Source organism: Vombatus ursinus, unplaced genomic scaffold (assembly GCF_900497805.2).
Source record: "Vombatus ursinus unplaced genomic scaffold, bare-nosed wombat genome assembly UNPS02014779.1, whole genome shotgun sequence".
Lineage (NCBI taxonomy): Eukaryota > Metazoa > Chordata > Mammalia > Diprotodontia > Vombatidae > Vombatus > Vombatus ursinus.
The window spans coordinates 1,906,207-1,922,498 of NW_020954557.1; the positions used below are offsets into that span (position 1 = coordinate 1,906,207).

The window sequence follows — 16,292 nt, forward strand, 5'->3', positions numbered from 1 at the left end:
CCTAACATTTGCCCCTAATTCTCTTTCTGACCTTTTTCTGTGTTAATGATCCAACATGATTCAGCCTTCTACTGCCTGCCTTCTGAAAGGAGCCAGAACATTTCATAACAAAACCAAATATGTCAAACAAAATTAAAACATCAAATGTCATAGATATGAATTGAACAGATTCATTCACTGCACTCATGTTCAGCAGGCAAGCGATGGTATTGGTGATTGTCAGAGCTGTAACCAGAACAGGTTAATTGGAGATTTATCTTAGAGATTTATTTCATGTATCAACACGAAAGCTGTGTTGCTTCTCTGCAGTGATCTCGTGGTCCTCGTGGCAGGGTAGACTGTTCTTTGCACCAATGATACCATTTTCCCCAACTCCAACTATTTTGGCCTCAGATGAAAGAATTGCTAGTTAAGATTCTAGTGATTACTAACTTAGGTTGTCCTTATTGTCCTTATTGACTATTTTTAGTGGCTCCCTTGTGCCTTTAGGAAAAAAATACAAATAACTGCTTAGCATTTGAAGTTTGCTACCAGCTGGATCCTACTTACCTTTCCAGGGTTATTTCACATAACTTCTCTTCAGTCAAACTGAACTCCTTTCTTTCCCTGAATTCACCATTGCACCTCTCATCTCTGTGCCTTTGAACAGGCTGTCTCTCAGTTATAGAATTCAATTCTTCCTCTACTGCCTCATTCCCTAAGGAGAGTGAACTCAACCTTAAAGCAGTTGCTATAAGCATTCATCTTATCAAGTTCACTTCCAAATGTGGTACATCCAATAGACAAATCCCTCCCTCGCTTGCAGGATATGTTGTCCTGGCTGCCAGACCAAGCCACTGCTGGGTTAGGTCAATCAGATCACTCCTTGGGACTGATTCCCTCTTAGGCTTGGCCACTGGACCTCTGCTGGCTTTTCTGACTTTTTGAGATGTACCTCAAATTGGGGGTTGGGGGTATGGTTAAGAGGCTGTATAATATTGAGTAGGGAATAGTCACAAATAAAACAAACTTTCTGATAAATAAATAACTAAATAAAGATGAATTTTATGTTATTGGTTACTGTATTATCTGACTTTGTTTATACTATATATGCAGCAGGAAGTCTTATGCTAGATAACATAAGTATAGCATTTATAATTAAATATGGTGATTGTCATAATTTCTATTTTTTTGAGGCAATTAAGGTTAAGTGACTTGCCTAGGGTCACACTGCTAGTATATGTCTGAGGCCTTGTTTGAACTCAGGTTCTCCTGACTCAAGGGCACGGACTCTATCCACTGCACCACCTAGCTGCCTCCCAGAATTTCTATTTTTTCTAAACTGAGTATCAAGTCCACAGTCAGATAAAATATGTACCTTTATTATAACATTGATGCACATTATTTTGACCTACAGCACCTTTTTCTAGGATTGTAACTCACTGACAAGTTTCAGGTTTTCTTGTTATTGCTCTGGGCATTTAGAAGAGGCAAAGATCACTTTAGCTTAGGGAGATCAGAGAAGAGTTTACAGGGGACTGTGGGAAGCCTTTGAGCTAGGTCTTGTCTTGAGACTTGAGTAGAATTTGGAAAGATGGATAAGAGGGGGAGGACTAGATAGATAGATGAAATGATAGTCTCAACATAAATATATTTCCCCTAAGTCTCTGTCTTTAAACTGAATGTAAGAGAGGCAAATATGAGAATAATTACTCTCATATTCTCTTGCTTCATTTGAGCAAGGCTGTAGTGTATCAGTTGCTCACTGACCTCATCAAAATGAGAAAAGCTAGAGATCAACTGATTTCTGATAGCAGACGTAGAAATAAAACAAGGGAAAATGGCTTCTTGCTTCACCATTTTATATTTGTGTCTTATTCCTCAATAGAGAAAATACTAACTAATCAAATGGCTCTATAAAGAGACCAGTCTTTTGGAAACATCCAACAGAATAAACACGTTCAAGTTAGAAGGGGAATTTTGTTTCAAATAACTGAGGATGCAACCTCAACATCTTGATATCATTTTTTTTTAACTCAGGTTACTTAAGAATTAATAGGCTATGTAAGATTCATCTATTTCAGTGCATGAAGAAACTGTGATGCAGTCTTCCTATTAGTTAAAGGAAATGTTAAATTTCTAGCTTGTAATTAACAAAAAAAGCTAAACTAAAGAATAGCCCCAGTGTGTTTATCATTATAGATCGTGCAATTCCATTGCCTTCACTTGAATGAGATTGTCACTGTCTGAGATCCTAAGCATATGAAGAAATTTTCTTCATAAACTTCAGAAGAAAATTAGATATGGCAAATAATTTATACTTAATTCTCATTCCCTAATGATCTTTAGACTGGTTATTCATCAGTTGGTTTACTAGAAGGAAAGACAGCATGGTGTTAGTGAAAAGAGCACCAAAATTAGAATTAGGAGATTCTGTGCAATGAGTACTCAGTGAAATAATAAAAGATGTAATAAAGTGATGTGATTAACATTCAGATTAATTACAAGATATTAGTCAGTTCTTGACTTTAGCATTTCATACCACACTCAGCCTGTTACATTGATGTTATTAATTATAAGGCATATGGTAGGCAATACATAAACTATGGTGACCCAATCAGTTTTTTTTGGAGGCAATCACAGTTAAGTGACTTGTCCAGGGTCACCCTGTCAGTTCTTAATTCTTCTTATTGGCTGAATAAGGAGCCAATAAGGCTTGACCATGGGCAGGTTACTTAGCTTCCTTGATCTTCCGTATATTTATATCTATTTTTAAAATGGGAATACTATTACTTGCTCTGCTTACCTCATACGGTTATTTTGAAGATCCAGTGAGATAACAGTATGGGAAAATGCTTCAAAATTTGGAAAATGCCATATAAATTTATTGTAAAATATTATTATTATTATTATTATTCTGTGAGGCATTTGCTCTCCCACCAGATGCCTGATATAGTTTGACACCATTTGAACTCTTCCAGGATGAAATAAAATTTCATTTCAATGAGATTTTTTATGATACATATTTACAAATGTGTCAGGTAGAGACAGGACAGGAGAGTGATTTTCAAATACTTACCTCAAGGCCCACTGATTTCTTCAATGTGGGTATCCCCCTTAACAAGCTGATCGTGATCATGTCTTTTAGCAACAAATGGTTTAATGAATTGTTATCACCAAAAAAAAAAATCACAATCGCTTTGCTAACCCTCTGGTGACAGGCCTCTCCAAACTGAGCTAAGATAGTCTTGGATGACAGACATAAGGTTTACTGCTGACCTCTACTTGTATCAATCTTTTTCAGCTTTGTAGGAATCTCTAGAGCTTGTGTTTCACTGGAACAGACTTCACAAACCAAAGATCACTTCCACACATTGATGAGGTATCAGAGGAAGATTCTGAATACCAATAAAATGTCTTACAGTTGGTTTTTTTTTGGGGGGGGGGGTGGGGAGTAGGAGTTTGTCTTCAATATATAGGTTTGGGTAGCACTTTAAACATGTGGCAAATTTGCATTTTTATTTGTTGATATATTCTAAGCCAAAACCAAAGAAACTTTAGAATGTATGTGGTTCTTGAATTCAATGAATGCATAGAAAAAAAATTTAAATGTGCTTTAACATGCATGTTTTAACTAGTGTATGCTAATACTGAATTCAAGAAATATATGTGGTTTATGTTTTGTTGCACAAACACTTCTACATGAACGAGGGATCCTATTCCTTCTCATTTCCTTCTGCAGACTGGTCCCCTATTACCCCCACTCTCTCACTTATCTTCAATCTCTTCTTGCCTGTTGCCTACTTCTCTACTATCTACAAACATGTCCATGGTTCCACAGTCCTCAAACCCGACCTAATCCATTCATCCTCACTAGTTATCATAGCACATCTCTTCTCCGTTTTGTGGCTAAACTTTTTAAGAAGGTCATCTATAATTTATACTTCCATTTCCTTTTCTCTCACTTTCTTCTTAACTCCCTTCAGTCTAGCTTTTGATCTCATCATTCAAATGAAACTGTTTTCTTCAAAGTTATTGATGATCTCTTAATTGTCAGATTATACGCCTTTTTCTTAATCCTCTTTCTTCTTGATCTCTCTGAAACCTTTGACACCTTCTTTGCCTTGATAATCTCTTCTTTCTAGGTTTTTATGACAGTTATCTCCAAGTTTTCCTCCTACCTTTCTGACCACTCCTTCTCAGTTTCCTTTGCTGTAACTTTGTCCAGATCTTGCTTGCTGAAAGTGTGTATCCTCCTAGGCTCTGTCCTGGACCCTCTTCTCTTCTCCCTCTGTGCTATTTCACTTAATGATCTCATCAGCCCCCATGGTTTCAGTGATCATCTCTATAATGATGATTCCCAGATCTACTTATCCAGTTGAGTTCTCTTTTAAACCTCAGACTCACATCTTCTGCCACCCATTAGACATCGCAAACTGGATGAACCAACCTCAAAATGTCCAAAACATCATCTCATTTCTCCCCCACACTCTCTCCTTTTCCTAACTTTCCTATCATCCCCAAAGGTACAATGATCCTTTCAGTTACCCATGCTCACAATTTAGGTGTCATCTGTGACTCCTTGTTCTCAGTACCACTGTCCGTCCCCTCATCTAATCTGTTGACAAGGCCTGTTGATTTTACCTTCTTAATATTTCTTGTATGCCTCTCCTTTTCTTTGACACTACCATCACGTTGGTGTAGGACCACATCATCTAATTCCTGGACTGCAATAACTTTTACTGGATGGTCTCCCTGCCTCAAGTCTTTGCCCACTCTGATCCATCTCTACTCAGCAACCAACTAATCTTCCTAAAATGCAGATCTGACCACATCACCCTCCTTTTTTTTTTTTTTTATAAACACCAATGGCTCCCTACCACCTCCAGGATCAAACATGAAATCCTCTGTTTGGTATTCAAAGCCCTTCAAAACCTGTCCCCCTTCTACCTTTTCAGTCTTCTTATACCTTAGTGTCTCCTTCCCTCCCCCATGTACTGCAATCTAATGCCACTAGTTTCCTTGCTGTTCTTTACAAAAGACCCTCCATCTCCAGACTCTGGACACTGTCACTGACTGTCTCTCATTACTGTAATAATGTTCCTCCTCATTTCTACATCTTGGTTTCCTTGACTTCTTTCAGGTCCCAAGTTAAAATTCTACCTTCTACATGAAGGTTTTCCTGATCCTCTTTAATGCTAATACCTTCCCTCTGTTAATTATCACCAATTTAGCCCATCTATAGCTTGTTTGAACATAATTGTTTTCATGTTGTTTCCCTCCTTAGATTATGAGCCCTCTGAGACAAGGGACTGTCTTTTGCCTTCTTTGTATCTGTGGCACTTAGCACAATGCCTGGTCTGTAACTGGTACTTAATAAATACTTAGTGACTTAGCAACTGATTGCCTTACATCACCAAGTCCAAGTAATTCATTAATGCCATAGAAATTAATTTGTTGAGAGACATGCAAATTGAAGTTCTTTCATTAATAGGTTAAGCACGACACAAATAGTTTGAAATCATGGTCTAAACTCTTCCCTGATTATAGTGTCTTAACCTTAACCATGTGCTTTTTCATGTGTGAAAAGCAATTTCTACTTCATGCTATATTATAGTAGTTCTGAGCCTGAAGTAACAATGAAAAAAATATAATTTAAGAGTTGTGTAGCTATAGTCCAGGGTTTTTTTTTTTTATTAGACTTTGATGTATATTAATAGCATAGAAGATGATGCTTGCTGGCAAGTCCTTTTAAATAAGAAACAAATTGTTTGGAAGATTATAAAAGTAAGCTAGTATATAAAATGTTCTTAAGCTCTTTGAAAAACTGTAGTAGAGTAAAGAGTAGTTTGGTTTATGAATATATAAGGAGAGAAGTTTCTGCAGGTTATTTACATTTTTATTGGCACAACTTTGCCAAAATGAACAAAATATGGAACTGTAAAATAAGCACAACATCTTCTACTTAATAAGCAATAGAGGGGATAATAAGAGCATGTTTCTATCCTCCCCTACCCCAACCATATGCTTCTTCCAAAAACTTATTTGGCCATCAATGGAAATGCAATTGAATCTGTCTACTACTCCCATTAACTCTCTAAATCCTTTATTATTGGAATACTATAAAAATAACATTATATAGTTAAAATGTAAAAAGCAATGAATTTAAAATTTGCATCTAGATAAATTTCCCAAAGTGCTAGTTAAATGATACCAGTCCTGATTTTAATTTGGATCTTAAAGGAACTGTAAGTAGTACTTGGTGGATACTCCCCCCTACACTGTCATAACCCTGTGTTAATCTTTAAAGGTCTCCTATAATAGTTCTGTGCTTAGTGAAATTCTAGGACCAATCCACCCTACTGTGATTAGCCCTAACAGGTTAGTTTTGATAAAAATACCTTTCATAGTTAACTGGTCTCTAAAGGTGTCAGAGCCTAGCATACTAGAGTGTAAAAAGAAGCTTCTGGAGAGCAAGATGAAATGATATGTGCATATTTTATCAGGTAATTGATTTCATCTTGCATCTCTGTGTCTGCTAAATGAATTAAGTAAACCTCCCTGCTTTGTTCTCAAAAACACACCAAATAGGGATAGGGAGCCTAGAGATAAGGAAAGAATGAAATTTACTAGCTGGATCTTACAGTCACATCTTGAATCCTAAAACTCAAGAGACTGACCAGAAAAGAGACCAAGTTCTCTTGGACTTGCCTTAGTAGTTATGGCAAATGTTGAAGTGAGTGGAAGACAATATGCTACTTTTTGGTTTTGCCAATATCATGTAATATATACACATATCCAAAATGCAGATCAATTTCTATCCTAAAGGTGAAAGTAAAAGGTCTGTCAGAATATATTTCTACTTAATATTCCAAGTTAGTAGAGATAATGAAGTATTCTCCGAAAGAAGAGAAGAACTTCTTCTATTCTTTCTAGGAAGAATCAAAAGGGAAAAAAGGATGTAAAGAGGCAGAGAGGAATTCTTGTCTTCATCAAGAGTTTCAGTGAAGATGGGACACCCAGGAATTTGAAGGCCCACTGAACAGTTAGTGCCATATAATAGGTAGGAGGATTTCCTTGATGAGGGAGAAGCTGGGCCATGGTTGAAGGAAGCTGTTTCTTGTGCTTCCAAGAATGGTGGTGTAGGGAGTGGAGATGTAGAGACATATTCCACCAGATGAGAGGTCGTTCAGCAATGGTCCTCAGAAGATAAGAAGAATAGTAGTGGTTGATGATTCCTTACTCAGGGCTACCAAGGCAGCTATTTGTTAACTCAATAAGAACAACAAACAGGACCACTATTATCCTGTGACACATGTCTGGGACCTGTTGGAAGGCCTCCAAATACTCCAAACATGACAACCTAACCATTTCTGGTGATTCATATAGGGACAAAGGATACCACTAGAGAGAACCTAGAAAACATTTTTGAAAGATTTTGAAGATCTGGGAAAACAACTAAAGATTTGGAGGTCATGGCTGGTGTTTGTAACACTACTGCTGATTGAATGTAGGAAATTCCAAAAAGAAAGGCATATATGTGAAGGCAAGTCTTGGTTACTGAGAACAGAATTTGAATTTTTAGATTGTGGCTTAAGATATATGAAAAATGGACTCTTAGAAAGGGAAGGAGTGTACCTAACAAAGACTGGGGAAAAAATTGCCTAGACTCTTGGGAATCTAATCAAGAGTACTTTAAAATTATAATTGAGGTGAGAAGGAAAAAATACTTGCATGTATCTGCCAAGTTGTATATCATAGAGAGTAGTAGCTACAGCCTAGAAAGACTAATATCAGCAGAGAGGACCAGTAATTCATAGGAGAATAATAACCAAGAAGAAAACAAGCAATAATAACAACAACAACCACAACAACAACAACAGCTAGCATTTATATACTGCCTTCTATGTGTCAGGCCCTTTATGAATATTTGATCATTTCATCCTCACAACAATCCTGGTAGATAGATATTGTTATTATTCTCATTTTACAGTTAAGGAAACTGAGGCAAAGAAAAGTTAAGTGATTTGCCCAAGGTCACAGCCCACTTAGCTGCCAATAAAATCCATGGCCTCAGATGTCTAACCTTGAGTAATAAACAAGGTGAAGTAGAGATCTTAATTTAAGGAGGTAAAATTGACCTCATCAATATCACAGGCATTTGGTAGGTCAGGACTGCAATATACTTATGGAAGGGCTCAGCTTATTCAAAAGAAATTGAATAATAATAAGAAGGTAATGGCATAAAGCATTGTATGTTAAAACAATACACTCATGTTAAGAAATCTATAAACAGAGGAGTAAGGGGGCACAGGATGGAGAGTATTTGGGTAAGGATCCACAGAGGAAAAACAGAAGCAGTATTGTTATAGGAGAACATCACAGAACACAAAACCAGAAGGAGGAAACACATGAGAAGTTTGAGATGTATCACAAACTATCATGGAGGCATGATATAGTGGCAACAGGGGACTTCAGTGATGCAGACAACAACTGGACTTCTCTGGTAAAAGAGTAGGTGATAAATTCTTGACTTGTTTGAATTTCATTTTTCAAAAGTCTGGACCCGATTCTGCACAATAAGGAAGGATGAGTTATTAAAGTAGAAATGACGTGAACTGGGACCATCAATCATAAAAAAGGAGAAACAAGCTGGGCATATTGTCTGATGGTCACTCTAGATTTTGAGAGGGCAGCTTTTGAAGAAACCAGAAAAAGGTTAGGTAGGGATGTCACATAGAAAGGCATTTGACTGGTTTTATTTATTCTCAGAGGACAAAACTAGGAGTAATAGGTGGAAATTGAGAGACAGATTTCAGCTCAACAAAAGAACAACTTCCTAACAATGAAAATTGACAAAAAGTGGACAGTGTCTGGACAGGTCATGTGATGTTCCTTTCCCTGTTCCTCCCTCCACCAGCAAAGGTTTTCCACCAGCAAAGGATGTAATATTTGTAATTGTAATATTTGTAATATTGTATTGAGGAATCTTGTTCAGGTAATGATTGAACTAGGTGAGGTCTGTGGTCTCCAAATTCTGTGATTCTGTACCTATCATACAATTATTCAGCAAGTATTCTGAAAGTGCTTTTATTATTGGCACTTGCTACTGAGAGATTACAACCTTGGTTCTGCTACTTAAGGTGTTTTTTTCTCATTTCCCAGAAACCAATAGCTACTGTTGGTGTGGTGGGACCTTAGAGACAGGAGGGGAAGGCAGGTGTAATAAGCAATGGAGGTTATTAATTTTCTCCCTATGCACTAGAAAAAAAAGGAGCTCAATATCAGCTGATAAAAAACAACTGGGCCCTGAAGTGGCCACTATTGCCAAGATGAGGGAGCATGAGTAGTAGTCTAAACACTCTATCCTTGTTTGTATTGGGATATCAGCTTGACCTGTGGGAAAACAGGCATCTATAAGTAGTAGTATTAACAGCTAGTGGACAGGTAGGTGGTGCAGTAGATAGCGTGCCAGGCCTAGAGTCAGGAAGACTCATCTTCTGGAGTTCAAATCTAACCTCAGACACTTACTAGCTGTGTGACCCTGGGCAAGTCACTTACTTCTATTTGCCTCAGTTTCTTCATCTGTAAAATAAACTGGAGAAGGAAATGGTAAACCACTCCAATATCTCTGCCAAGAAAACCCCAAATGAGGTCATGAAGAGTCAGACACAATGAAAAATAACTAAACAATAGTTAAAAAAATAACAAGTATAATAATAATAATAATAAATACATATAGTATTTAACAGTTCACAAAACACTTTATGTATTTGATCTCACTTGATCCTCACAACAGCAAGGCAGGTGCTATTATTATTCCCATTTTACAAATGGGACTAAGAGATTAAGTGATTTGCCCAGGATCACACAGTTAGCAATATCTGAGGCATGATTCAGACCCAAGTGTCCCTCACTTCAAGTCCAACTCTTCATCCATTCTGCTACAATCTTACCAAATAATCCATAGCTTCCCAACCTTATATAGGCAGTGTCAAAAGCACTGGCAATCAGAACACCCAAATGGAGCGGTACTTATTGCTTATACGTTATGGTCCAGTGGCAAATTATGCTAAGTTGTATATCAAAAATAACACTGGATTCGGAGTCTGAGCTACTGGGTTCAAATCCCTACTCTGTTACTCACTGTCTGTGTGACTTTATGAAAATCATTTAGCCTTTCTAGGCTTTAGCTTACTCCTTTTTAAAATGAGGAAGGTTGTCCTGGATGATCTTTAAGTGCTTTTTAGCTCTAAATCCTATTGATATGACATGTAATCTCGAGAGGAGGAAGGCGAAACATGCCTTTTGGATTCATTACCATCACCCTTCTGAACTTGTCAGATGTGGCCTTTATTATACCACAGAACGCACAACCACTATATACCTCAACTTGCTCATTGTTCCTTTTCTTCCTTCCTCCCACTTACCTCCTGCCACTTCCTCTAAAGCATGAAGCTTTCAACATCCTGCTATCCATTAGCATAAATAAAATCATGCTTTTAAAGTAATAATAGTTTTTAGTGCTGTATTTGTTAAAAAAAAACTACATTGCTATAATCGGATAAAAATATTCTTGGGCAACGAGTAGGTCATAAACCTTAGAGACAATACTATTCTATTACTGTGGTTCCCTGAAAGTCAATTTTATTAACCAGAGATTAAAACGTAAGGTCCTAGCATGAGATACATTTCTATCTCAGAAGTTTTCGATCTGGACTTCTGTACTCTCATGTTTTAATTTATTTTCCAGTTGCTACTAGGTTCTAGATGAAGATATGAAACACAAAAATACAAATAGCCATTTAAACTCAATTCTGTCTACATGACCCAATGGATAATACTATCCCAGCTTTCCTGCTTATTGTTCTGTCTTTACATATCTGTTGATATTAAATGTCATATAACATTTACACACTAGATCAAAGAGTACTGGGATAAAAAAGAGCAGAAGTGGCAAGAAATAGAAAAGAGAGATCTTCAGCGCCTGGAACAAGTGAGGAAAATAATGGCTGAGCAAGCAATTAAAGACCAAGAAAGGTAAAAAAAAAAAAAAAAAGGCAATGTGGGGAAAGAGTTGGTTGTGGTGGTGATTTTAAACACATTCTACTATGATATGTTGGGACATCCAAGACTTAGGATAGAGCTTTTTATTATACAGTACTGTTTTTTATTGTCGTGTGATGTTTCTTTAATTAATGAACAACTGTAATAACATCCTTTTAGAAGTTTTCATTCCAGTATTCTCAGAATGTCATATATAGGACTAAAATTTCCTAATTACCTTCCTGCGTTATCTTTCTGATTCCAAAATAGTCATGTTTCATGAAAAAATGGAAAAATTTCTAAAGAGGTTTTTATAATATTTGAGTGCTGGCTGTGAACATACCACTATAGTAAGTGCTTATACCAGGAGAATATTGGTGTTAAAAAGATGGACCTTTGTTTCAGAGAAAAGCATGGGATGGTTATTGCATAATTTTTCTAATTCAATTGCTTTATGAGCTTGTTGATGTAGGTTCACTTTCCAACGGTATACATCACAATGCATCAGTCATGACTCAACCTTGACGTCATGTTTGCCTACAGATCCACACAGTTTTCTGAAGAACTTCTAGGACTCTTTATATTTCATGGTTACCAGTGCAAAACTCTGCCTGTCCATCTGATATCCCTGGTTGTTCTAAAACGACTGATTTACCGTCTTTTCTAGTCGCACGTCTCTCTGGTGATGTTCCCTATGCTACTTGTCCTGTACCATTCTTTATTGGTAACATATTGCCCGTGCTTGGCATTCACCCTTTGTATGACCTCGGTGACTTTAATTCTCTAGAGACTGTGGTATTACATGACACAGCTCTGTAACTTTAGTTGAAGAATATGAATATTAGAAATCTGGGCCCTTATTTTAGGGAGAAGCTTTTGCTCACTAAAAGCACAACTTACAAAATATAATATAGCCCACTCTTTTATTTCAATCCAATTTTAGGCCCAGTTCAATGTCCATTTTTGCATCTGTCCAAGATATACTCTTTGATGAACCAGGTCTATAGGTTGTCCGTCTAAAAGTATATCATAATCTACATACTAGGTATTCTTATTCACTTGGTTTTTCATAAGATTGTAGATTTAGAGTTGAAAAGGTCCATAAAGGGAATGTAGTCCAACATCTTCGTTTTATAGGCAGGGAAATTGAAGCCCAGGGAAATTAAGTGACTTGGCTAAGGCCATACTGGTAGTAAATGACAGAATTGGAATTAGAACCAAGGTCTCCCAGTTAGCACTTTCCACTATGCCATGTCGTCTTCATCCTCCATGATATTGAGAGATTCCTTTGGTGACCATATGTCTTCACATCTTATTCCTATTGGAGATTATATGAATGTACATCAATTATATCACACATTATTGAGTTTGTCTATTGGCACTTGATGGAATAGTGGCGAAATGATTTATGTAAGGAGAGCTGAAGGGTTAACACTTTCCTCACTCCTATATGCTTTATCTTAGTAGCAAGGGGACTAAACAAACAAAATCATGGTGCGTCAGATTATCTACAATATTGAGAATAAAAACAAGCAAGGAATTTTCTTATAGCAAGACTAAGAAAAAACACTGCAAGAGGATATTCTGCCTTCCAACCGAAAAAAATTCTAGTGAAGAGAGACATTGAGTATCACTTGTGGTGCACAGGTCATAGAATATTAGAACTGTACAGTCATAGAATATTAGAACTGTACAGTACCTTAAAACTTAGTATTCCAGTTCTGTCATTTTACGCAGGAGAAAACTGAAGCCAAGAAAGCTTAAGTGACTCGTCCAAGTTCATGCAGCTAGTCAGATAAAGTTCTCCACAGGAATATAAGTATTAGTACATTTACAACAAAAGTCCCACTCCATTGCTTAATCTATACATCCTCTCATGCACCCTTATTATTACATGTTTCCTTCCCTTCCTTTTTGCTTATTCCCTAGTCTATTCTCTCTTATTTCTTCTCTTAAAATCAGGAATTAGTGAACTATGGCTGATAGGCCAAATCCACACGATCCCTACCCTGTTTTTGTATGACCTATGAGCTAAAACTCTATTTATATTTTTAAATGGTTGAAAAAAATCAAAAGAAGAGCAATATTTTGTGACAAATGAAAATTATATCAAATTCAAATTTCGGTGTTCATAGAGTATTATTGGAAAACAGCTATGTTTATTCTTCTACATATTGTCTGTGGCTACTTTGTCAGCTAGGTGACTCAGTGGTTAGAGTCCCAGGCCTGGAGTCAGGAAACCTCATCTTCCTGAATTTGAATCTGGCCTCTGACACTGACTAGCTGTGTGATCCTGGGTAAGTTACTTAGCCCTATTTGTCTCAGTTTCTTGATCTGAGTTGGAGAAGGAAATGGCAAACCACTCCAGTATCTTTGCCAAGAAAGCCCTAAAAAGGGTCACAAAGAATCAGACATGACTGAAATAACTGAACAACAATAACAACAAAATGACTGCTTTCTCACTGTAATGGTAGAGGTGAATAGTTATAACAGAGACTGGGTATGGCTCCCTCCTCACTTCACACTGGCTGTTTTGTACCTTATAATTGCTCAATAGCTTTTTGCATGTCATGAGTATTACTGTAGTACAACATTTTATTTTATTTTTCACTACCAGTGCATGCTCATTATGTCAAAACAAGAAAAGTGGACTTCCAATGGCATACAATACTCTATAGCGGTGCTAAAAGAATACAATACACATTGACCTTACCAGACTAAGCACTGATCATAATATTCTTAACTCAAAGGAAAGCAGCAGTTAGAAATGAGAAATTAGATATTATAAAATGGAATATCCTATCACAGCAGAATTTCTGGACAAAAATTAAAAAATGCAAATGAGGCTACAACCAAAGTAAGTTTCTTAGTGACTCATTTGTTAGCCAAGCAAGAAGAAAGACATTTACCAATGTTGAGTTGATCAAATCATATTTAATCGAAGCAGCTGAAGGAATGTTTCCAGAGAAAATAAATTTGTTTAAGGTTATTAGCCTTTAGTCTCAATTTAAATCTAATGCTCATGAATTGATATCAGTATTTGGCAGTACCTATCTGTGTGAAAAGACATTTAAAAGATGAAATACATAAAATCTCATTAATTATCATAATTAAGAAATGAACATTTGCATCCAATGTTGGTGATAGGGAACACCAACTTTGAACTCCAATTAATTGAAATATCTCTCCCACCCAAAACATTGTATTCCTCTCATTAATAGACCTGTACTATAAAAAAAAAAAGTTCTGTTCATTATTGTAGTTAGAATTTCATCATTAAAAAATTTGTGGAAATTTGTTTTCTCTCTTGTTATGTAGTAACTACAAAATATTCTTGATTTTGCCTTTGTCCTACAAAACCTAAAATATTTACTATCTGACCTTTTAAAAAAAGTTAGGTGACTCAATTCCTGCTGGAGAGCACTAAAACAGAACAAAATTACCCCCAGGCACTATGTGTTACTCAATTCCCTCCATGACTCTTGAAGATTTTAGGATTCTGAAGGGACATTTATTTTTTTCTCCTTATTAGAATGTAAACACTTCTTCATTGTATAGCCCCTTCTTGAATTACCTTTTTAGACTCCCATATTTGCATTTCAAAGTTTCTACTCAGCTCCCAGTCTTTTCATCAGAAATACTGGAATGTTCTCTAAAAGTCCTTTCTCCCATCATCAATTCAAAACAATCACCAAATCAGGTATACCACAATAACTCTGAAAAAGCAAATACTTAATCTCTTTACCAAGAAGAAAGCAATGGCAGCCAAGGGCAATGCCAGTTTAGAGAATGAGATCACTTGTAAAATATGGAGGATGACAAGAGATTATGAGCCATAGCATTGAAGCGAAGGCATTGAAGTGAAAGAAAGCCTTCAGAGAGCTTAGTGTGAGGCCCAGCTATTTCAAATTACCCCTAAAGCATTTTTAGCTGAACAGAAGAAAGAAATACTTTCATGGGACATATCTGCCAGTATTTTCTTAACAATTTATTTCAACTGGCAACAACAGTGGAATCCCACTGCATTTGGATTCTACCACCTAGAGACTCAAAGTACTAAGTAAAGAATTGGTAATGTGACTTAACAAGCTGAAAGTAGGAAGAACAATTGGATGTGATGGTAAGAATAATTCTTAGTAGGGTCCAGGAACCAGGAGACAACAATGTTTTAAAAGCCAACGGAGGAGAGAGCATCCATGAGGAGAAGGTCATTCAGTATGGAAAGCTTTAGATTCATCAAGAAAGGTGAGGACTTAAAGTAATTGGATTTAGCACGAAGTGGTTCATTAGTTATCTCAGAGACAAATGTTTCAGTCAAGTGTTGAGGTTAAATGACAGATTGGAAGGAGTGGAGACCTTCATCTTCCTTTTATCCCTGAAGTGTAGGCATGTTGAAATGTTCTCCCTGAGATATTCTTTTCTTTCTATGCTCTTTTCTTTGGCGATTTCATCCATTTCTAAGTCATCTCAAGCATATAACTCCCATAAGTGTATCTCAAGCCCTCACCTCTACACAGAGCTCCAGTTCCATATTTTCAGTGGCCTTCTAGAACACTTTGCCTATACATCTCATCAGTGCCTCAACCTCAATATGCCTATGAATGACCTTTTCGTCTTCCTAATAAACTTGCCAGTCTCTCCAATTTCTTTACTTCTACTAATGGTACCACCATCTTCCCAACCACCCAGACTCATAACCTTGGGAATAATCCATAATTCTTCCCTCCCTCTTACCCTATGTTTCCAATATAGTTACTAAGTCTTATCATTCTCACTTTTCCGTTTCTCTAAGAGCCTCTTTACTGTCACTAAAACTGTCCTGTGTCAAATAGATTCAACTGAAATAATGTATACAAGGCACTTTGCAAGTGTTAAAGTACTATATACATGTCAGCCTTGAGGAGTAGTAGTTTTTGTAATATGTAATATCCACATTTCTTCTTACCTTATAATAGCCTCCTGGCTATTTCTGCCTCCAATTTCTATCCTCCATCTAATCCATACTTCATAGTTACCTAAGTTGTCTTCCCAATGCATCATTATAATCATGCCCAATGCTTAGCACAGTGCCTGATGCATAGTAGGCACTTAATAAATGTCTATTGATTGATTGATGTCATTCCTCTATTCAAATCCTTCAGTACCTCCTCAGTGCTTATCAAATAAACTAGAAACTCCTGATCCTAACATTCAAAGCTATTTGCAACTTTGCTCTAACCTTACTGTACAGCCTTGTCTCATACTATTACCCTTCATATATTTTGTGC

The 16,292-nt window shown here is 36.7% G+C and overlaps 1 protein-coding gene across 1 annotated transcript in view; it reads left to right on the forward strand.

The window, feature by feature from the left end:
* The window catches only part of LOC114045798 (coiled-coil domain-containing protein 148-like), a 194,003-nt gene that overhangs the window by 141,803 nt on the left and 35,908 nt on the right, over window positions 1-16,292 (forward strand). The window contains exon 11 of the mRNA XM_027865978.1: window positions 10,901-11,019. Within this exon, the coding sequence (XP_027721779.1) occupies window positions 10,901-11,019 (119 nt within the window). The remainder of the gene's footprint in view (window positions 1-10,900; window positions 11,020-16,292) is intronic.